Source organism: Mustelus asterias, chromosome 12, assembly GCF_964213995.1.
Source record: "Mustelus asterias chromosome 12, sMusAst1.hap1.1, whole genome shotgun sequence".
In the NCBI taxonomy this organism is placed as follows: Eukaryota; Metazoa; Chordata; class Chondrichthyes; order Carcharhiniformes; family Triakidae; genus Mustelus; species Mustelus asterias.
Genome location: NC_135812.1, coordinates 79,538,847 through 79,561,103, shown reverse-complemented (window position 1 = coordinate 79,561,103; position 22,257 = coordinate 79,538,847). Strand labels below are relative to the sequence as shown.

General features: G+C 46.1%; 1 protein-coding gene across 5 annotated transcripts; it reads right to left on the bottom strand.

Annotated features, from left to right (window-relative positions):
• Positions 1-3,169: 3,169 nt before the first annotated feature.
• On the bottom strand, positions 3,170-21,717 carry LOC144501612 (programmed cell death 1 ligand 2-like). Of its 5 annotated transcripts, none has more exons than XM_078225485.1 (7): positions 20,994-21,601; positions 12,920-13,015; positions 12,497-12,817; positions 10,600-10,854; positions 6,875-7,030; positions 3,594-3,638; positions 3,170-3,508 (listed from the first exon to the last, which is right to left on the bottom strand). In XM_078225485.1, exons 2-7 carry the CDS (start codon positions 12,990-12,992, stop codon positions 3,495-3,497), a joined length of 864 nt encoding a protein of 287 aa, XP_078081611.1. In that variant the 5' UTR covers positions 12,993-13,015; positions 20,994-21,601; the 3' UTR covers positions 3,170-3,494. The 5 variants fall into 5 exon arrangements, with proteins under 5 accessions (XP_078081611.1, XP_078081612.1, XP_078081614.1 ...); XM_078225486.1 differs by having other exon boundaries at positions 20,980-21,580; XM_078225487.1 differs by having other exon boundaries at positions 3,180-3,508; positions 21,063-21,120.
• Positions 21,718-22,257: the final 540 nt, after the last annotated feature.

Below are 22,257 nucleotides of genomic sequence, written 5' to 3'. Positions count from 1 at the left end.
AGCTCAGCTCCACATCTTTCCTTAAGTATCCTTTTCCCCTTTCATCTTTCATTACATTGTCCTCAACACTTCTTTGAACTCACCTTTTTTATTTTTCTATCTTTTATATTTTCCAATGCCCTGTCACAATGCCCCCCTACCTTTATAGAAATCATAGAAACCCTACAGTACAGAAAGAGGCCATTCGGCCCATCGAGTCTGCACCGACCACAATCCCACCCAGGCCCTACCCCCATATATTTACCCACTAATCCCTCTAACCTACGCATCTCAGGACGCTAAGGGCAATTTTTAGCATGGCCAATCAACCTAACCCGCACATCTTTGGACGTGGGAGGAAACCGGAGCACCCGGAGGAAACCCACGCAGACACGAGGAGAATGTGCAAACTCCACACAGACAGTGACCCAAACCGAGAATCGAACCCAGGTCCCTGAAGCTGTGAAGCAGCAGTGCTAACCACTGTGCCATCGTGCCGCCTGACTTTCATGTCAAATAAAATTTAACAACTTTCCCTTATTTATGTATGAAATGTTTGCAAATTTTAAAAGCCTTTTTCTCAGCTTTGAAACTTAGCAACTGTAAAAACCAAGTCCCTCACTATCTCCTAATACAAATTTCTAAAATTTACTTATAAATCCACCTGACCCTACCTTTATTACAAATGCATGCATTTAGCATGTCTATTCATTTTCATCTGTGAATTCTCCAGACAAATTGGCTCTATTAACTTTCCCCAGCTTATTTAAAGTATTTAAAGACACATTTAAAAAAATCAATTTTCACACTAGTTGTGGTAATCCTGATTCAGACATACAGCCATCTTCATGCTAAAATAATTCTTATTTCCATCAACAGCTGTACCTGACTTTTCCATTCTAACTTACCCATAGTATAATAAGAGTGTAAAATGAGGAAAGTCTTGGTCGCAGTGCCAATGATTGTCATGTTAATTAATATTCAATAGATGGCTGGGAACTTCATGGGTGGATTGTGGGATGAACCAAAAAAGGCGTGGAACAGATTCTGGGATGGAAAACTGACAGAGATTGCTTCCACTCGAATATGCCGGTATAAAATGCACTGACTTTGAATTTACAATAGAATCATAGAATCCCTACAAAGTAGAAGGAGGCCATTAAGCCCATCAAGTCTGCATCTACTCTCCAACAGAATATGCTACCTAGGCCCTCTCCACTATCCTATCCCCGTAACCCCACACATTTACCATGGCGAATGCATCTAACCTACACATCTTTGGACACTAAGGGCTCGATTTTACCATTGCGTTACACCTGTTTTCAGGTGCACAAACTTGGTAAAGTCAGGCGTGAGGTGAATAGCGCAATCTGTACCCGCCTCCGCGCTGGTTCCCCCTTTACCAAGGCTCGAAAATCGGGACCGTGCCCAAAATGGGCACGTTGGCCAGTTAAATGCATTTGCCTGCATTTAAATTGACTTAATGGGCTGCACGTCCAACTTTACCGGCAATTCCCCCTTTACCACCGCGTTTTCCCATCCAGAATTGGCACGAAACAGACATGCTCCATAAAAGTCCGATTTGGGCGCTCCAGTTAGTGAGGAGGTAGGTGCCGAGTGTCCGACGGCTCTCTGCTTGAGATCGGTGGGGGGGGTGGGAGAGGAGGGTCCGCTGCCACTCTGCCTGTGTTCAGTGGAGGGGGGGGGTCTGCTGCCACTCTGCCTGTGATCAGTGGGGGGGTCTGCTGCCACTCTGCCTGTGATCAGTGGGGGGAGGGGGGGTCCGCTGCCACTCTGCCTGAGATCAGTGGGGGGGAAGGAGAGGGGCCTGCTGCCACTTTGCCTGAGATCAGTGGGTGGGTGGGGGAGGGGCCAGATGTTACTCCGCCTGAGATCAGTGGGGAAAGGGGGGCCCGCTACCACTCCATTGCCACATTGCCTGTGATCAGTGGGGGGGTGGGGGGGGGCGGCGGGAGGAGAGGGGCCTGCTGCCACTCTGCCTGAGATCAATGGAGGGGAAGGGGGTCCGCTGCCACTCTGCCTGAGATCAGTGGGGGAAGGGGGTTCTGCTGCCACTCCGCCTGAGATCATTGGGGGAAGGGGGTTCTGCTGCCACTCCGCCTGAGATCATTGGGGGAAGGGCGTTCTGCTGCCACTCCGCCTGAGATCAGTGGGGGAAGGGGGTTCTGCTGCCACTCTACCTGAGATCAGTGGGGGAAGGGGGTTCTGCTGCCACTCTACCTGAGATCAGTGGAGGAACGGGGTTCTGCTGCCACTCCGCCTGAGATCAATGGGGGGGGGAGTGGGGGAAGGGGAGTCTACTGCCACTCTACCTGTGATCGGTGGGGGGACGATGGGTCTGCTGCCACTCTGCCTGAGGTTGATGGGGGGGGGAGGAGGGGATGGGCCCGCGATCAGCCCAGGTGGCATGGAGGTGGGGGGATAAGGGGGTCAGTAATGTTAGGGGGGGGTGGGGCAATGGGGGCCAGGGGGAGGCATTATCCGGCCTGGGAGCGCTGTGGCAGGGGAGCCGCATTCTATCATTTTGTTTCTGCGCATGCGCAGTTGGAGGGGCCGATCAGAGCTGCAGGATTTCGGGCACGTTAAACCCCGCCCACAGGCTTCTACAGCGTGATTTGGAATCGCTGATATTTTTTCAGGCAGAGTGCTTATGGGGGTGCCTGAGAATGGGCGAAAAAGTCAGATCTCAAACACTCCCAGTTTGAAGTCTGAATGGCACTTAGAATTAAAATGGTAAGTGGCAATTTAGGATGGCCAATCCACCTAACCTGCACACCTTTGGACTGTGGAAGGAAACCGGAGCACCCGGAGGAAACCCACGCAGACTCCGGGGGAATGTACAAACTCCACACAGACAGACAGTCACACAAGGCCGGAATTGAACCCGGATCTCTGGCGTTGTGAGGCAACAGTGCTAACCACTGTGTCAGCGTGCTACCCGTAAATAGGGACATGCTGAATATAGCTGTGGAATTTTGCAACCATTTCATGAATCACCACACTTATTTTTGAGATTGGGACTCTACTGCAATTCCAAGAAATGTGAGCCGGCAAATAGCAAGAATTGCAGTTTCCATCAACTGCAGCTGCAGTGATAGCCTATTCTAACCAATTAGACCTCTTACTTCTTCAGTGTTCACACATGTCAAAAGGATCCAAGTCAGTTGGGGAAGCTGGAACCAAAGAATAGAGCTTTTCTTTATTCACTTATTTGGTTTCACAAGTTTATCATCCCCAATATTCCAGTGATCCCTTATTTACATGTGCTTGAAAACAATTACAACCCAACTGTGTAATCAACATGACAGGAAACAAATTTATCAATGTAATTGACAATATATTAACCACACAGATTGCATTAATAATTTTCATGGTTACAATGTGATTACATATTTTAAAAACAAGTGCCTATTAATGCATTGGCACAATTTTTCATGAAGCCTGGCAGATTAGCAGAAAATTTATTCCTAAGATCAATATCGTCCAGGTCTTCCTTATTCAGCATTCTCTGTTGGAAATAAAGTTCAATAATGAAATGTAAAGGACTACTTCTCATTGCAAATTATAAAATATATTCTGAGAGAGTTGCATACCGATTAAGTCTGATGTTGCTGATTTGGATCGTGGCCTCATGAACGCTTTAGTGAAAATGAAAATATTAGTTTTCAAGCAGCTTTTATGTTAGCAATAGATTACTCTCATACATAACATCATACATTGAATACTTTCCTGCCATTCTTCTTTCTGGTCATTGCGTTAAAGCACGAACAAGGCATGTTAGTTAGTAGTGCAACAATCTAAAAAGTTACAGCCCCACTTAGCGTTGCTTTATATGTGGTTGTCAATACATTAAAGTTCTTAGTTTAATGTTCTAATTATCATTTGGAAAATAAAATTATTGGTCAATTTTAAAAATCAGTTCCCTGCAGCCCCATGAGCATAGCAAGCTGGAGCACTCAATGATCCGATCCGACATCGAGTACCAAGGAATAAAGATCAAGGGGGGAGATTCTTCCAGCCCGCTGCACTGCTCTAGTAGTGTAATGGGCCAGGGGACGTCAGAAGGCTGTTTCGGGACCCCCTGAGCCTCTGTGCATCTCAGGGGTCAAGATTTTTAGCGCCATCAGCTCTGCGCCTGAAATTGGCATGGAGCTGATTTCAATATTTAAATTGTGAGTAGCATATCATTAGCGGGCCTGGACTGAAGTCTCTGGGCCCGCGAGAGTATGGTATGGTTCACTCCAGCAGGGTTTCCTACTGCTCCCCGTGGATGGGGACCCTACTGGAGGGAACAGAGTCCCAGTAGGTCAGAGTGAGGTGGGTGGCATCTGGGCAGTGCCAGCAGGGCAGGGCCAGCCTGGCAGTGCCCAAGAGGCAAACTGGCAATGGCCAAGGGGCACATTGGCACTGCCCATTAGGCATCAGGCAGTGCCAAGGGGGCAGGGGCCAGAGGGGGCAGGGCCTATTGGGGTCAGGGCCTATAGGGGGCCATAGGGGGCGATCAGTGGGGGTGTCCCACTGCCACTCTGCAATGGGATTGCTGGTAGAAGGAGGGAAGATGGTGATCGGGGATGGCCATCGGGGTCATTGGGGTGGATGGAGGGGGTCAGGGCTACTGGGGGAGTTACAGCTGCTGGGGTGGGGGGGTTTGTCGGGACTGCCGGGGGGTGGGAAGACATCGGGTTGGCCTGAAGAGGCCCGGAAGGCCAGCGATCGGGGGGTGGTGGTGGGGAGAGGGGGATGGTGGTTCAATGGGGATTCTCCTGGCTGGCCAGTGATCAGGAGGCTGGCAATGCGGGGTGAGTGAGCACGCGCCAATCTCCATACTGACAGATCAGCGCCTGCGCAGTGGCCCGCTCGTCCCTCTGGTGCCGGCCTCTCGGTCGGAATAGGCCGTGCCTCTGATTTTCAGAGGGAATCCCGCTAGTGCACTCTGCAGTGCTCAGAGTGTGGGAGATTCAATCTGAAAATCCCGCGAAAGAAATCGACGGGAGAGTTATTACCGTTTTCACATGAACTGAGGATTTAGAATTTTTTGGGGAGAATCCTGGCCCAGATGCAGTTGTTGGAATTCAATCAGCTGATGTCAGCCAGAGCAGCTACTGGGGACGTTAATATTATACTTAGTGTCTTTCAGTTAAGGTGAACGAATATCAATCAAAATTTCATTTGCTGAATGCTATTCAATGGCTTTAGCTGGAATAACCTTTCCATCATCAAGATTGACTGTTTCCACCTATCTTTGTCATTGCCTCAGTCCATCTGCTGCTCAAACTCTCATTAATGCTTTCATTCCCTCCAATCTCAAATATACCAGTCCTCTCCTGGCTGGCCTCACATCTTTCACCCTCCATAAATGTGAGTTCTGGTGTCTATAATCCAACTAGCATCAAATCCTATTCACTCACCTGCAAGCCATGCACTCCCCCCCCATTCCCCACACACACCAACCCAATGCTCGCTGACCTACATTAGCTCCCAGACCCCATAGTAAAAATTGTCAAACATGTACTTAAATCCTTTTTATCCTCAGCCCTCTCTATCTACCCTTACAGACTCTGCCATCCCTACAGCCTTCCGAGAATGTTTCATTCCAAGGGTTCTTGGCCCTTTTTGCATCTCCACCATTGGTAGCTAGGCTTTTGACTGCCTTCGCCCTAAGCTCTGGAATTCTCTCCTAAAACCTAATTGATTCTCCACCTTTCTCCTTTAGAATTACATTAATTTTCATCTGCTTGCACTCCTGTGAAGTGCTTTAGATTTATCATAGAATCATACAATGCAGAAGGAGTCCATTAGGCCCATTGAGTCTGCACCGAGAACAATCTCACCCAGGCCCTACCCCCGTAACCCCACATATTTACCCTGCTAATCCCTCTGACACTAAGGGGAAATTTAGCATGGCCAATCAATGTAACCCACAGATCTTTGGAGTGACGGAGGAAACTGGGGCACCCAGAGGTAACCCAGGCAGATACGGGGGGAATGTACAAACTCCACAGAGATAGCCACCCAAAGCCGGAACTGAACCTGGATTCCCAGTGCCGTGAGGCAGCAGTGCTAACCACTGTGCCCCCGTGTGGATGTTTTATTCTGTTAAAGGGACAATATAAATGTGAGTTGTTTTTGGTGCTGAGCAAACGTGATAGTGACACTGGGAGAAAACTGGACTAAACACAGCTATGACCATCTTATTTTCATATAGGCTGCCTATATTTAATGTGAAAAGTGGTCACGTTGACAGGTATAGAGTGCAATTTTACACCCTGGGCAGAATTTAACAGGAGTGGTGTTTACAATACCTGAAGAGTTGGTAGAGAACGTATCCTTGCTGATGTCGGCCATCCCTCAGCCATTTAACGAGTGTTAATTGGCTGGAGGTGTGGCTTTCACTTTATCACTCAGGTGGAAATCTTGCATCAGAGAGCAGTTGGCCAAGCTAATTGAGATGGGACTACAGGGAGTCCCCAGCGCAAAGCCCTGGAGCTAGATGCAGGTATGTACTGGGGGTCTTTAGGCGAGAATGCGAAGGGTGTCTCCAAGGTGATCGGGAGAATTTGTTAGAGAAGATGGAGGGGGGAGGAACAAACAAGGGGGAGAGAGGGAAGACCTTGGGTGAGGGAGAGCCCAATGTGGAAAGGGCGACAGAGAGGTCAACCGGTTTATTTAACTGGCCATCCAATCTTCAAACCTGCCTTTAGGGAATGATTAAATTCTGCCCCGTAAGTCAGAGGGAGGAAGAGTGGTTGGGAGGGGGTGGAGTGGGGGGATGGGAGCGGACTTTAATGCAGCTTTGGAGAAGGAAAATGTAATCTTGGAAAGCTCCTCAGCAAAAACAGCTCTGCCATTGCCCTTATTTGAACTAATATTGTACCTTGAGAAATTTGATTTCTCCAGTAAAGGGGCACCATCATTGCCAGAAGTGCGAAAATTACGATGACGAAGCCCAGAGAGAAATAAACACCAGTAGATTTTCTGATTTTTGGTTCTTGTTGCTGATAGTTTCCTTCCGTTTTAGGATTGTCCAATCCTGAAATGACAGGTATATAATTGGCATGTTTAATTACAATTTATATCATGTACTCTGAGAGCTTTACTTCAAACATCTTTTGTGCAAAATAGGACGGAGCATATTATATTAATTTATGAGATCACAGTGCCATGGGTTAAATGAATTATGTAGCAATGACTTAGTTATACAATTGTGCCTAAGTGCTTCCTTCGATTAGACATTGCCCTTGGCCACATTATCAGAATTAAGTGGCACTCAATGAATAGGAATTAGTGATGTTCATTTTGGACTCAGGAAACAGGAACAAATTGACAGATAGTGTCAACCGCAGGTTGGGGTTCAGCGATATTACTAGTTTGCAGCAGGACATGGCAAGTGGAAACGGGGACTTACTGCCTAGAGTGCAATAAGGAGCAGAAGTGATATAACAATTTAACTAAGATCGCAGATTTTTAAAAAATGCTTGTCATCTAAAATATTCAATACTGTCCACATCATAAAAGAAATTTTAAAAAATACATATTGTGCAGAAGTATGTTGATGGGTTTTATTCAGGAACAAAGTATAGTAGGCACTGGAATAAAAACAGAAAAAGCTGGAAAAACTCAAGGTCCTGTCCAGGAGAATTCAAGTAAGAAGCAGAGGAAGTATTCTGAATTAAAGGGACAGCTGCAAGAACCAGATTTAAGGTCAGCTAGGTGAGAAGCCAGACATCCGAGGTAAATCAAAAGTTTGGTGGCACCTTAAACCAGCCTGTGAAGCAGTGGTGTTCTGTTGGCAAGGTGTGGAAGCTTGAATGCAAGTGGCAAATCCAAGGCATATCAGTATGGAGAGATTGAAATGCTGGAGGTGGATCCTTGGTGAAGGCATCTGAGAGAATGTTCTGCTTCGGGCAAGATTTCAGGCATGTTCTTTGAGAGGGGAGTTTGGAAACCCTCATATGGACATCAGAGTTCCAATGAGATCAGTTGGTTCAGAGTGTGAAAAGCATCTGAGGGGGGATTTGATGAGAAATCCACAGAAGTTGTTTTGGGTGGCATCAGGTCACTTGGTTTCAGAGTATGGTTTGTCTGGGGCCACAGTTGGCCCTGTTGATTTGCATGATAACATTACAGAGCCTAAGATAAATTTGTAATTTGTGTTATCCTAACAAATCTCTATAGATCTATAAAAGGTAGAGTTGGCTGAATGAATAATGTATTATAGTTAACATCTTCTTGTTTAATAAATGTTTTATTATTTTATTGAAAGTTAAATGGCAACGCTGTGACTCTGTTCATCCACCTCTGGAAACAAATTATAGAAGTTACAATCTATTATGCTGGGACCTGACTACACAATAGCAACATGAGAAACAGACACATGACTCTTCTACAGAGTTCTGCTTCTCTGTACACAGATGCTGCCTGACCTGCTGAGCTTTTCCAGCATTTTCTATTTCTATTTCAAATTCCCAGTATTTGCAGTACTTCGCTTTTATTATATCAGACATTGTGTTCACTTTTCCCACTACATTACAAATGTAACATTAAAAAATGAGTCTGGGTCCTCTTGCAATCTGAATGTCACACTTAAATGATATGCTATTTAGTATTTTTGATCAATCGATGATTTTAATGGATCCCCAAACTCCTACTCAACGGCCGCGAGCATCCAGCCTTTTCTCTCAATTGAAAAAGAGATTCCTCTCTAACCAAACTCCAAGCTTGGACCTGATTACTTGTCCTCCCTTGACATGTCCCCATTGACATCTCCAACCATTCACTTCCAGTCAGAGCAGTCTTGCCTATCCACAAGAGCTACTGGGCCTCCCATTTTCCTAACATTATTGCGGAGTTTCTCAGGTTCTCAGGCTCAGTGCTAGACTTCACATTCTCCGGCTTCCAGAGACACAGCTTTGCCATCTGGAATGGTTCAGAAATTTGTGACATAAATTCATGGCAGCTTCAGAAGTACCAAGAACTACTGCTGAGGGTTGCTAACATCAAACCAAAGCCACATGTTTTCTTAGCCTTACAAATGAATACAGAATTAGGATGAGTATTTTCCTTAAAACATCTATACTTTATAGAATAAAATGGTGTTCCCTTTTATGGCATTGTTAAAGTTCTAAGTAATAGTGGGCCCATCCACAGGAAAATGCAAATCAGTTTGTGTTTTGTGGAGCCAATGGTAATTGAATTAGGGTGCATGGGAAATAATTCAATTCTGGGATTGTATTATAAACAAAATCTCCTCTGGGGGAATTTTTGAGCTATTTTGGGAGAGTGCAGTTTGAATTTTATGTTGCTCATGGTGAAAGTAGTTGGGGTTTGGGAATACTTTCTCCAGACAGTATCAAAGTGGGAAGTCCCATGTTAAGTACCAAAGAGTTTTGTTCCAAAACACCATGCTTTCTGTTCCATCTCAAAGAAATGCCTCAACTTAAAACTCAAGAGTCCATTCCTTACAGTGCTGGCTTTTCCCCATATTTCCCGGCAATCATATCTCTCACTTAAGAAATACAGCAAACACTACCTTAAAGAGATGCGCATATTTATATATTTATATTTATTTATATTTATTTACTAATGTCATAAGTAGGCTTACATTAACACTGCAATGAAGTTACTGTTAAAATCGCCGAGTCGCCACAATCCGGCGCCTATTCGGGTACACTGAGGAAGAATTTAGCATGGCCAACGCACCTAACCATCGTGTCTTTCGGACTGCGGGAGGAAAGCGGAGCAGCCGAAGGAAACCCACGCAGACACGGGGAGAACGGGCAAACTCCGCCAGACAGTGACCCAAGCCGGGAATCGAACCCGGGTCCCTGGCGCTGTGAGGCAGTAGTATATATTGTAACATTTCTGATCTGCCTCCAATCAACAGAGAAACAAGTCATTTTAATTTATCTTAATCTTCGGAGTTCCTTAACTTCTATTAGCCATGACATTTCCTCAAGATGTAGCTATGTGCCTCAATGGAGCAAGTAATGTTAAAGAAAGCTCCACTTTCTGTGTTAAATAGAATAACGCTTCTGTCCTTATAGAATTTCGCCATGCAGAAAACAATGCTAGTGGGAGACCACCATTAAAGCTTAGTTAAAAGTTTATTTATTAGTGTCACAAGTAGGCTTACATTAACACAGCAATGAAGTTACTGTGAAAACCTCCGAGTCGCCACACTCCGGCACCTGTTCGGATACATCGAGGGAGAATTTAGCATAGCCAATGCACCTAACCAGCACATCTTTCAGACTGTGGGAGGAAACCCACACAGACATGGGGAGAACATGTAGTCTCCTCATAGCCAGTGACTCAAGCCAGGAATTAAACCTGGGTCCCTGTAGATCAATAACCTCACTTTAATTTTTCCCTTCAGATTGTCAGCCTACCACATTTTGTTAAATATGTTTTGCACTATACCCGTGAGCACTTTGCATTTGCAGTGCTCAAGGCAACCACAACTCACTAATGATTTTATTGTATGTGAGCTCTTGGGTTAGCATCATTTGCAGAGATATTTCCCTCAGTCCATATCTTTTCTTTCCTACATGTGTACTAGGCAATGAAAATCATGGGAAAAAAAAGCTTGCATAAACTTACTTGCAGATGTGCATGCATTTTCAATGCATACAGAGCAACTGTAGTTTATGCAATACCCTTCGTCAATGACTGAAATGTAAGTAGTGATGTTGTACAACTTATCTTCCATTTGTATTATGCTGGAATTAGCAGTTAATTTGGTTCCATTTTCAATCTGCCAGTGAAGTTCTGCCAAAGGATATCCAACTGTGGTACAAGAAAGACCTTTCTCACCACCTCGGTCGCTTTTGGTTACTTGCGGTACGGTATATCTGGCTGAAAACATGTTTTACAAGTTTAATGTTGCAAATCCAAGTTAGTGATGTACAGCTGGATTTAACAAGACCAACACCAATCGTTCCAGTAGCATCACAAACATTATAGGCTGAGTTTCCACTGATTCATGATGGCCTCTTTAAAAATGACAGGCGGGACCAATTCTGGGATTTCCAATCCTATCTCTGGGCTGTCTGACTTCCAGAAGTGCCTTTAAAGGATGCTGGCTTGTGACTGTCAAACATTGACAGCCGGAACTCCCCATTCATTGTGGAGCTCGGCACATCCTAGTCCTCCAATATATTCATGGAGTTGGACACAGTCTTTCATGAGTTATGGTTCATCCCCCTCCAATGGTCTCCTCATGAACTCTACTTTTCACAAGGGGACTTTTAAAAAGGTGAGTGCCAAAGATCCTCTTCAAGCCCTTTATAACAAACTATGCCCCTGCACCCAGCCCCATGGCCCCTCATTCCCCCAATGCCAAATGATGCCACTCTACCCACCCCGATGGTCCGATGGACCCTCATACACCCATGTCAACTTTTGTCTCTCCACTACCTCTCAAGGCCCCTGGTGTCCCCTATACCAAGCTATGGTACTGCAATGCTTATTGACCTATTTATAAACTGCATAGTACAGCAATGAGCCCTATAATGACAGCAGGGTGTGTAAAATAAGCTTTAAAAAATTCATTCGTTCATTACTTTCTACTGTGTTAAGGAAGTCACATTATGATAAGGGAATAAAAATATCAATCAGTAAGACCCTTTAAAGTATCAATAACAGAAATCACAAACTCTTCAAACTGCTTAGTTTTCTATAAAAAGAGTGAAATTGACCACATAGATCAGACTAGAGCTGTCAGTGAAGCAATGTTTTCTCTGGGGTGCAGCTATTTAACAAGTGTAATAGGGCTTCCTCGGTTTGCAGCTAAGGTTCATGATGTATGCTTGTCTAAGAGCCCAGACATCCATTACTCTATAAAGATCCATTACTCTTGAATGATGGAGTGAATGCAGGTGAATGCATTCTGTGTAGAAATATTGGGATAGTAGGTCTAAATTTTCATCCATGAGGTTGGCAATGGGATTGGGAAAATTCATGGCTCAGCAAGCCTGCCTCTGGAGAAAGTGCCCACAAGGCAAGATCTTCATTGGTGCGCGGGTGTGGGCTGCAGTTGAGCCAGCTGACCCAGGAGCAGCACTTTCTGGAAGCAGGATGTTTAAAAGGCCTCTCCAGTACCTCAGCCAAGGTGGTTGTTTGTCATTTGTGAATCCTGAAAGTAAATTATGACATGAGCTTCAACCACTGGGGCCTTAAAACCAAGCTCAATTGCTTTGTCACCCAATGTCTACTCATACATACTTTCAGAAGGTATTATTGGAATCAACCAGAAACAGGGATTCTGTCTGATTTTATGCCAACAACATTATAGCCAACTTCAGACGTACATGGCTAGCAACGTTAAATCATCACAAGTATTTATCTATCCTTAGGAACATGAGACCATACTGACACAGAAAAGACCAATATTATAAATATTGATGTAACCCTATTAGTTTTCATCTTCAATGCTTGATTTGAAATATTTCAATCTCTTGTACTGTTCTGGTGACAAAAAGGGATTTTCTTTACCTACCTTTCACCAAAAGTTCGGTATCTGCTGTTTTATAACCACTTGATTCACAGTCTACGAGAAGCTGATATTTCCCTTCATCCAAAATTTCCGTTTTCTCAATTATCAATGTTACATTTCCTGAATCTGTGAGACACCTTCTTCTTTCCGGGGCATTTGCTTTTTTATTGGATGTACATGGGATTCCAGTAGGATTCATTGTCATGTGAGTCCAGCTACAGTTACATTCTTTCTTCTTCATTGACTTGTACTCACAAGCCAAAACAGTGCGTTTGTTATGGATCCCTGTGACTGGATTCTTACACCAGACATTTATAAATGCGTCTGAAATAAATATAATGATCTATTAGCATTTATCCTTTATGGTACAGAGGCACGTAATAGAAACATTGAATATGGCAGAAGTTATATACTGGTATTACTCACCACCAGCTATAATGGTCACAAAGAAGGAAATCACAATAAAACAAAGAATTCTTGGAAAATGGTAAGTAGCCATTCTTTTCCGGGACTTTCAAGAACCTGTTTAAAATATTGGGATATTACTGTATCATTACTGGCACATAATCAGTTTTGGAGACATTTGTTTTGCACTCAAATGCTATATTTATTTGGCACAATTAATTGAGACTGGGTGCTCGGGTTCCTGAGTCTTGTGCTCAAAAATAGATCAAGCACTTACATGGTTATCTGCACATGCCTACTTGTGATCCGAGCAGTGTGGTCTCCACTTATGCTTATGCTGCAATTAGAACAGCAGTCTGAAACATGTACCACAGATTCCAGATAATAGCCCAGGATCTTTTATAACTGGCTAAATTGGTAAACATGACCTTGGTTTAACTACCCATCTGGGAATCAAGCTAGTATTGAATCAAATTGTCGGCCGAGGTCCGATGCTTACATCTGCAGTGTTTGAATGCACGTCCTTCGACTTCGGGGGAAAAGATGGTAATATTTGAGCCGTGTGAATAAATAAATGTTGCAGTTCACAAAAGTGTGAATAATTCGACTCCAAGCCCTGATGAACGGGATAGTACTGAGGTAAAGAATCTGGGGGCGATCTTACCGCTCGTCACAATGGTCAATCGTCGGGGCGAGCCGGTAAGATCGCAAGAGAGGCGAAAAAGCAGGTTCGTCCGGGAAGGGTGCGAGGCTGATGTAAATATTTCAATCTGCATTTCAATGTTATTAGTGAGCCCAGGACAGAATTGTTCAGGCTCACTTGCCTTAACGGCCTCAGAGGTGTAGATCCTCCCTGGCAAGGATCACCAGAAATGGGGACCGGATGTGATGGCCTCACCGTGTGACTGGAGGCCCCGCAGGTGGTCGGGGGAGGGGGAACAGTGCTCCTTTGGCAGTGCCAGCCTGGCTATCGGGGCAGCAATCGGCCGGGAGGCAGGGAATGGAGGTGGCAATCAGCCGGGGGTGGAGGGGTATGGGGGTGGCGATCAGATGAGGAAGCCAGCGATCATCTAGGGAGGACAGAGATGGGTCTGGGAGTTCAGTGATCATCCAGGGAGGCAATCAATCGAGGGGAGAAGCCAGAGATCGGCTGGGGAGACCAGCGATCGAGGGGAGTGGACAGTGATTGGCCGGAAGGGCCAGCGATTGAAGGGAGAGGCCAGCGATCGAGGATGGAGTCCAGCAATCATTAATAGATCTCTCAGTGTTCTCTGTGCACTTGTACACAGTACACTCAGAGATCAAGGTGTGTGTGCAATAGTGCTCCTCGCAGTCAGCAGCCGGCTTCCTGATGAGAATAGATTCCGTCCGCTCCCCTTACTGTCGTGAATCACACTTTGCCTCTCTTTTTGCACTAAGTGCCGCATGATTGCATCTGAGAGCTCACCCCAAAAAAGGGTGCGATTCTCTCCTGTTTTCACATTTGTTCAGCACTTATTTTGGTAAAATCGCCCCTTATATCTTTGTGATGGTAGTCACAATCACAACAGTTTTCACAGTAGAAATCATTAATTATCATGGCTAAAATAAGAGACTATTCATAGCAACATTGATTGGATGTTCTCCATTGAAAAAACAAAGTACAATGGTTTTATTATATATTTTCTTGTGTAAAACTGTTTCTTAAGTAGCGCTCATAGAGCTTCAAATTAAACAATGGAACACTATATGCAAATACATATTGATTTAATTTCAATTGTTTAAAATAATTAAATTAATACTGGTGTTGGAATTTCAGAGGGCAAAAGTTCGCAGAAATCCAACAAGAGTTGAAGGGCTGCACACCATTGTAATTTTCCTAAGTCACAAACATTTGAGTTCAGCTGTTAGCTTTTACCTGAAACATTTATAGTGGTAACTTGTGCCATTTCACTGAGAGCAGATGCTGGAAATCTATTTATTGGAACCTCATATTTTTAAATAGCTTTCAATGGAAAGAAGAGATTTTTTTACAAGCATTTAAAGAAAGCGAGGATAGCTAAGAGTAATTTGGGTCCTTTAAAGAGAGATGCAGATAACACTGTAATTAAAAATTGGGAAATGGCAGACTCCTTAATTATTTCCTTTGTACTGCAGTTCACAGGAGAGGAAGATGATAAAGTTCCAGAAATATGAGAAAATCGAGGGGAGTGGACAGCAATCAGCCGGGGGAGGCACGGTGGCACAGTGGCTAGCACTGCTGCCTCACTGCGCCAGGGACCCAGGTTCGAGTCCCGGCTTGGGTCACTGTCTGTGTGGAGTTTGCACATTCTCCCCGTGTCTGCATGGGTTTCCTCCGGGTGCTCCGGTTTCCTCCCACAGTCCAAAAGATGTGCAGGTTAGGTGGATTGGCCATGCTAAATTCTCCCTCAGTGTACCCGAACAGGCGCCGGAGTGTGGCAACTAGAGGATTTTCACAATAACTTCACTGCAGTGTGAATGTAAGCCTACTTGTGACTAATAAATAAACTTTAAACTTTAAAACCTAAAGGCAAATCAAAGGAAGGAACTTTGTGAGATTGCCCCATGTTCTTCAACACTTTGGATCATAAGAATCTATCAATCGCCCTTTAGAATATACAATTAATATATCAATTGCCATTTGCAGAAGATGGTTCCAAACAGTACAACACAGTCACACACTCGTACACATCTATGTTTAAATTCATTAGCACTGCTATAGTTAAAGAAAACGTGATCGGGCAGCTTTCCATCAAATTAGTTTTAACCAATTATTGGTCCTTATAATCTGCCATCCCTATTTCCTTAGTGTACTGCACTCGTCTGGGCCCAAAATCCCTAATCTTGATGGTCTGGGCCACTTGCGGACACCTAGAATGGGTCAGGTCTGGTATGGGTCAGTTTTGGTATGGGTCAGGTCTGGTATGGGTCAGTTCTGGTATGGGTCAGGTCTGGTATGGGTCAGTTCTGGTATGGGTCAGGTCTGGTATGGGTCAGGTCTGGTATGGGTCAGGTCTGGTATGGGTCAGTTCTGGTATGGGTCAGGTCTGGCATTGGTCAGTTCTGGTATGGGTCAGTTCTGGTATGGGTCAGGTCTGGGTCAGTTTTGGTATGAGTCAGGTCTGGTATGGGTCAGGTCTGGTATGGGTCAGGTCTGGTATTGGTCAGTTCTGGTATGGGTCAGTTCTGGTATGGGTCAGTTCTGGTATGAGTCAGTTCTGGTATGGGTCAGTTCTGGTATGGTTCAGGTCTGGTATGGGTCAGGTCTGGTATGGGTCAGGTCTGGTATGGGTCAGTTTTGGTATGGGTCAGGTCTGGTATGGGTCAGTTCTGGTATGGTTCAGGTCTGGTATGGGTCAGGTCTGGTATGGGTCAGTTCTGGTATGGTTCAGGTCTGGTATGGGTCAGGTCTGGTATGGGTCAGGTCTGGTATGGGTCAGTTTTGGTATGGGTCAGGTCTGGTATGGGTCAGTTCTGGTATGGGTCAGTTCTGGTATGGGTCAGTTCTGGTATGAGTCAGTTCTGGTGTGGGTCAGGTCTGGTGTGGGTCAGGTCTGGTATGGGTCAGTTCTGGTATGGGTCAGGTCTGGTATGGGTCAGATCTGGTATGGGTCAGGTCTGGTATGGGTCAGTTCTGGTATGGGTCAGTTTTGGTATGGGTCAGATCTGGTATGGGTCAGTTCTGGTATGGGTCAAGTCTGGTATGGGTCAGTTCTGGTGTGGGTCAGTTCTGGTGTGGGTCAGTTCTGGTGTGGGTCAGGTCTGGTATGGGTCAGTTCTGGTGTGGGTCAGTTCTGGTGTGGGTCAGTTCTGGTGTGGGTCAGGTCTGGTGTGGGTCAGGTCTGGTGTGGGTCAGTTCTGGTATGGGTCAGGTCTGGTATGGGTCAGTTCTGGTGTGGGTCAGGTCTGGTATGACTGGAGAACAGTCAATCATCAATGTTCCAGGATGATGAAGGGAAATGGGAGATCATGTGATGTTTAGACTGGTTGTGATCACCTGATTGAGGGAGGGTAGGACAGGAGACATATTTTCCAGAATTTCTCCTGCTCATTTGAATCTGGGTTTTATTGGATAGATTGGATGATTGGAGGAGATGGGGTGGGGTAGATGAAGAGTGAGGGGCAGGGGGGAATGATGAGGGGGGGTGGTGAGGAGGGGGCTGATGAGGAAGAGGGGTGATGTGGAGGGAGGTGATGTGAAGGGAGGTGATGTGTAGGGGATTGATAAGTAAGGGAGGAGGAGAGGAAGAGGAGGCGGGGGATGAGGAGTAGGATAAGGAGGGGGGCTTAGGAGGGAGATTGAGGAGATGTGGGTCAGAGGGGATAAGGAGGAGGGTGGGTGAGGGAAGGAGGGGGGTAGGAGGGGAATGGGGGAGGGTGGTGGGAGTTTTGTTCACCCCAGTTCTGCCCCTACTCAAAATGGAAATGAAAACCAGACGGGATATATAACATGCTCCTGATGTTTCCCACTCCCGGAAACACTCAGCAGCTCTGACAGCATCTGTGGAGAAAGAAACATATCAGCTCTGTGACCTCTCGTCAGATGTTGTAAGCAAGAAGATTAGAATTTATGTGAGCATTTTCCTTCTGTCAGAATGATAAACATGAAATGAGCAGATGGATAAGCGCACACTCACACAGACTATGCAACACACACACACAGACTATGCCACACATACACACACACACAAACTACACAACACACAGACACAGACACACATACACACACAGAGGGGGCAATCTTACCAAAAACATTCTAAGGGCTGCATGAGCGTGAAAACGGGAGAAAATCACACATTTTTTGGACGAGCTTCCAGACACAACTGTATGGCACTTAGAAAAAAAGAGCCAATCTGTGATTCTTGCCAGCAGGGGGAGTGGGCGGAGCCGATTCACGCCAGAAAACTGGCTGCTGAGCTCGAGGGGTGCCATTGTGTGGGTGCCCCAATCTCCCAGGTGTACAAGAGATCTGGCACTCCTCCCACCCCCTGGACATCACCCCCTCTGCCACGGTCATTCCCCCACCCCCCGTACGTCGTCCCACCCCCCCCATCATCACCCTGCTGCCCTGACTGATCACCAAACCCCCATCACCTGATCATAGTCCCGGCCAATTCCTAACCCTCCTGGATCCTAAAGCAGTGTACCCCCTTCCCTCCCCCCCATGGAACACCTGCTGCTTCCCCCATCATGGCCCCACCCCCTTCAAGCCCCGCTCACTCAGGCCATGCCCCCTTCCGGCTGTGCCCCCTTATGGCCTTGCTTCCATGGCACTGCCTAGTGCCCAGTGGGCAGGGGACAAGGTACCTAGTGGGCATTGCCAGGGTGCAAGGCTAGCAGTGCGAAGGTGCCAAGCTAGCCATGCCAGGCTTGCAATGCCCAAGAGGTGTAAAACCGGGTGTGAGCTTGATATTTCACCTCTCGCACGATCTTACTGGCTCGCCACATCAATTGGCTGGTTGGATGGGCCAGTAACATCGCCTCCACAAACTACACAAAACACAGACACACAGACTACACAAAACACACACAGAAACTACACAAAATACACACAGACTACACAAAACACACACAGAAACTACACAAAACACACACACATACAGACTACACAAAACACACACAGAAACTACACAAAATACACACAGACTACACAAAACACACACAGAGACTACACAAAATACACACAGACTACACAAAACACACACACAGATTACACAAAATACACACAGACTACACAAAACACACACACAGACTACACAAAACACCCACAGAAACTACACAAAATACACACAGACTACACAAAACACACACAGAGACTACACAAAATACACACACACAGACAGACTACACAAAACACACACACAGACTACACAAAACACACACAGAAACTACACAAAATACACACACAGACAGACTACACAAAACACACAGACAGACTACACAAAACACACACAGAAACTACACAAAATACACACAGACTACACAACACACAGAGACTACACAAAATACACACACACAGACAGACTACACAAAACACACACACAGACTACACAAAACACACACAGAAACTACACAAAATACACACAGACTACACAAAACACACACAGAGACTACACAAAATACACACACACAGACAGACTACACAAAACACACACAGAAACTATACAAAATACACACAGACTATACAAAACACACACAGAGACTACACAAAACACACACACACAGGCAGACTGCACAAAACACACACAGAAACTACACAAAATACACACACACAGAAAGACTACACAAAACACACACAGAGGGCCTGATTTTACCAAATCGCAGTAAAGTTGGGCGTCGTGCCTATACCGCGATCTGCACCCGAATCCGAGCAGATCGCAGCTTTACCGACACCCGATTCTGGCGCAGGTCCGGCGCATGCCCGAATCGGGCTGCCTGACGACTTAAATGCATTTGCATGCATTTAAATCGACTTAATGAACCGCGCGCCCAACTCTACCGCCAAATCCCACTTTACCGTCTTCTGGCCCGTTCCGCATCTGCGCTGTTACCGACCTGCAAAATAAAAGTCCGAAGTCGCCGCTGCAGCCTCCGAAGAGCGGGGTCAGAGACTGCAACGGCTCCCTGACCCAGGTCATCCTCTGGTCGGGGTGGGAGGGGGGTGGGAGGAGGAGAGGGGGTGTGATGTCTCATCCCCTGGGGGGTGTGGGGGGGTGGGAGGGGAGGGTGTGTGACGTCTCATCCACTGGGGGGGGAGGTGTGGGGGGGTGGGAGGGGAGGGTGTGTGACGTCTCATCCCCTGGGTGGGGAGAGGGGGTGTAACGTATCATCCCCTGGGGGGGAGGAGAGGGGGTGTGACGTATCCTCCTCTGGTCGGGGGTGGGGGGGGGGGTCGGGCTGCCAGTCTGCGGCCGATCCCTCCTGGCACCATCACTGGTACACTACCAGCCACAGATTACTCTTCCCTGCAGGGGCAAGAGAGCAGGAGAGGTGGCTGTGGCTGGTAGTGTACCAGTGATGGTGTATCACTTTACTCTGTGGAATCGGCCACTGTGGAATCGGCTGGTTCTGCTTCATCTTCTTAGCGAGAAATCGCTTCAGCCTGAAGGTTTTGTGGGATGGCATGGCCGCACGTCCATTCCGGCAGGAGGGATCGGCCGCAGACTGGCAGCTGACCGCCCCTCCCCCCCCCGACCAGAGGATGAGACGTCATACCCCCTTTCTTTCCCCCCCACCCCAGGGGTGATACGTCTCCCCCCTCTCCCCCCACCTCCCCCAGGGGATGATTGGTCACACCCCCTCCCACCCCACCCCCCCCGACCAGAGGATGAACGCCAGAGAGCCGCTCTTTCTGCTTTTTTTTACGAGCCCAGGTCAGAATTTTTTCGAACTGCGCATGCGCAGTTCAGAGCTCCAATCGGTCCGCCAGCACTAAGCCCCGCCCACAGCGCGGATCGGGCCGGAGCCGGCAAAACGCGTATGGGCGCGCTGCAAAGAGGATTCCAGGCGCGGATTTTTGTGACGCCCAGATTCGGCACTTAGGCTCAAAATGGTAAAATTCCCCCCACAGACTGCACAAAACACACACAGACTACACAAAACACACACAGACTACACAAAATACACACAGACTACACAAAATACACACAGACTACACAAAATACACACAGACTACACAAAACACACACAGACTACACAAAATACACACAGACAAACTACACAAAACACACACAGACTACACAAAATACACACAGACTACACAAAACACACAGACTACACAAAATACACACAGACTACACAAAATACACAGACAGACTACACAAAACACAGATACTACACAAAACACAGACCACACAAAACACACAGACTACACAAAACACAGAGTTCACAGAATACACACAGACTACACAAAATACACACAGACTACACAAAACACACAGACTACACAAAATACACAGACAGACTACACAAAACACACAGACTACACAAAACACAGAGTTCACAGAATACACACACACAAACTACACAAAAAATATACACAGAGATTACACAAAACACACACAGACTACACGGAAACTTACTGCTCTTTTTGTACCTGGGCTCTGATGAATATTCCCTTTCATTGAGAAGTGTGTTTAAAAATGAAAGCGATGCCTCCACGGACCGGGATCTTAAGTGAAAGGGGGAAAAAGCGGCATTGAACAAGCTTAAATAATTTCCCAGATCTGTTTACAGGAACAGCCGGAATTGTTTCGCAGAATCTTCCGTCAGCGCCACTTTCTGCAGATACCGAACTCAATGGGTCATTTTATAAATGTAGTTACAGATAGATCAAGCATTCAGAATTATTTACTGAAAAGGGCAGAAGCAAATCTATTGTAAACCGTCCAAAATGGTAATTCGGGGTCATTTCACTTCATACTATTTTGCCATTGTGGAATCTCTGGCATGGGGATCTAGCCTGAGGAATAATAGACTCTCAGTAAACGCCGATGTCGCGATCTGGTCGCTGCTCTCCTTTCTGTCGATGTGTCGAGATTATTTTGGAACATTCATCCTCACTAATCCAACTTTTCTCCCACCGAAATAAAACTGCGTGGGAAGTTCGAACGATGTAGCTTTTGGTATCGTTCCTGACAGCATTATCAAAATAGGGAATCTACTCTTGCCGGTCCTGTTCCCAATTTCTGTTAGAGTTTCTGTTTCATTATAAGGGACACGTGCCATTTAGATTTAATCATTGTCAGAAATCAGTCAAACGTGTGCATGATAGCTCCACCAATCCATGGTCATTCCAGAGGGTTCCCACCAGGGGGTTGACAGCAACCCCACCAGAACAGTTACAAAATGGTCAGGAGTGCAGATGCATCGATGTTGAATATCCTGCATGCAATGAAGCACACTTACCGACTTCGTCAGGGACACAAAAAGTATCAGCAGGTCTGACAGCATCTGTGGAGAGAGAAGAGATGATGTGGAGATGCCGGCGTTGGACTGGGGTAAGCACAGTAAGAAGTCTCACAACACCAGGTTAAAGTCCAACAGGTTTATTTGGTAGCAAATACCATAAGCTTTCAGAGCAATGCTCCTTCGTCAGATGGAGTGGTCTCTGTTCTCAAACAGGGCACAGACACAGAAATCAAATTACAGAATACTGATTAGAATGCAAATCTCTACAGCCAGCCAGGTCTTAAATGTACAGACAATGTGGGTGGAGGGAGCATTTTGAGAGGCCCTGTTTGAGGACAGAGACCACTCCATCTGACGAAGGAGCATTGCTCCGAAAGCTTATGGTATTTGCTACCAAATAAACCTGTTGGACTTTAACCTGGTGTTGTGAGACTTCTTACAGAGAGAAG

Excerpts from the sequence above, each read along its gene's own strand:
- LOC144501612 (XM_078225485.1), bottom strand. The coding sequence starts at position 12,992 with ATGGCTACTTACCATTTTCCAAGAATTCTTTGTTTTATTGTGATTTCC. Across the intron at positions 12,818-12,919 it reads TGTGACCATTATAGCTGGTG|ACGCATTTATAAATGTCTGG; the intron begins GTGAGTAATACC and ends TATTTATTTCAG. Across the intron at positions 3,639-6,874 it reads GAGAAATCAAATTTCTCAAG|CGTTCATGAGGCCACGATCC; the intron begins GTACAATATTAG and ends TTTTCACTAAAG.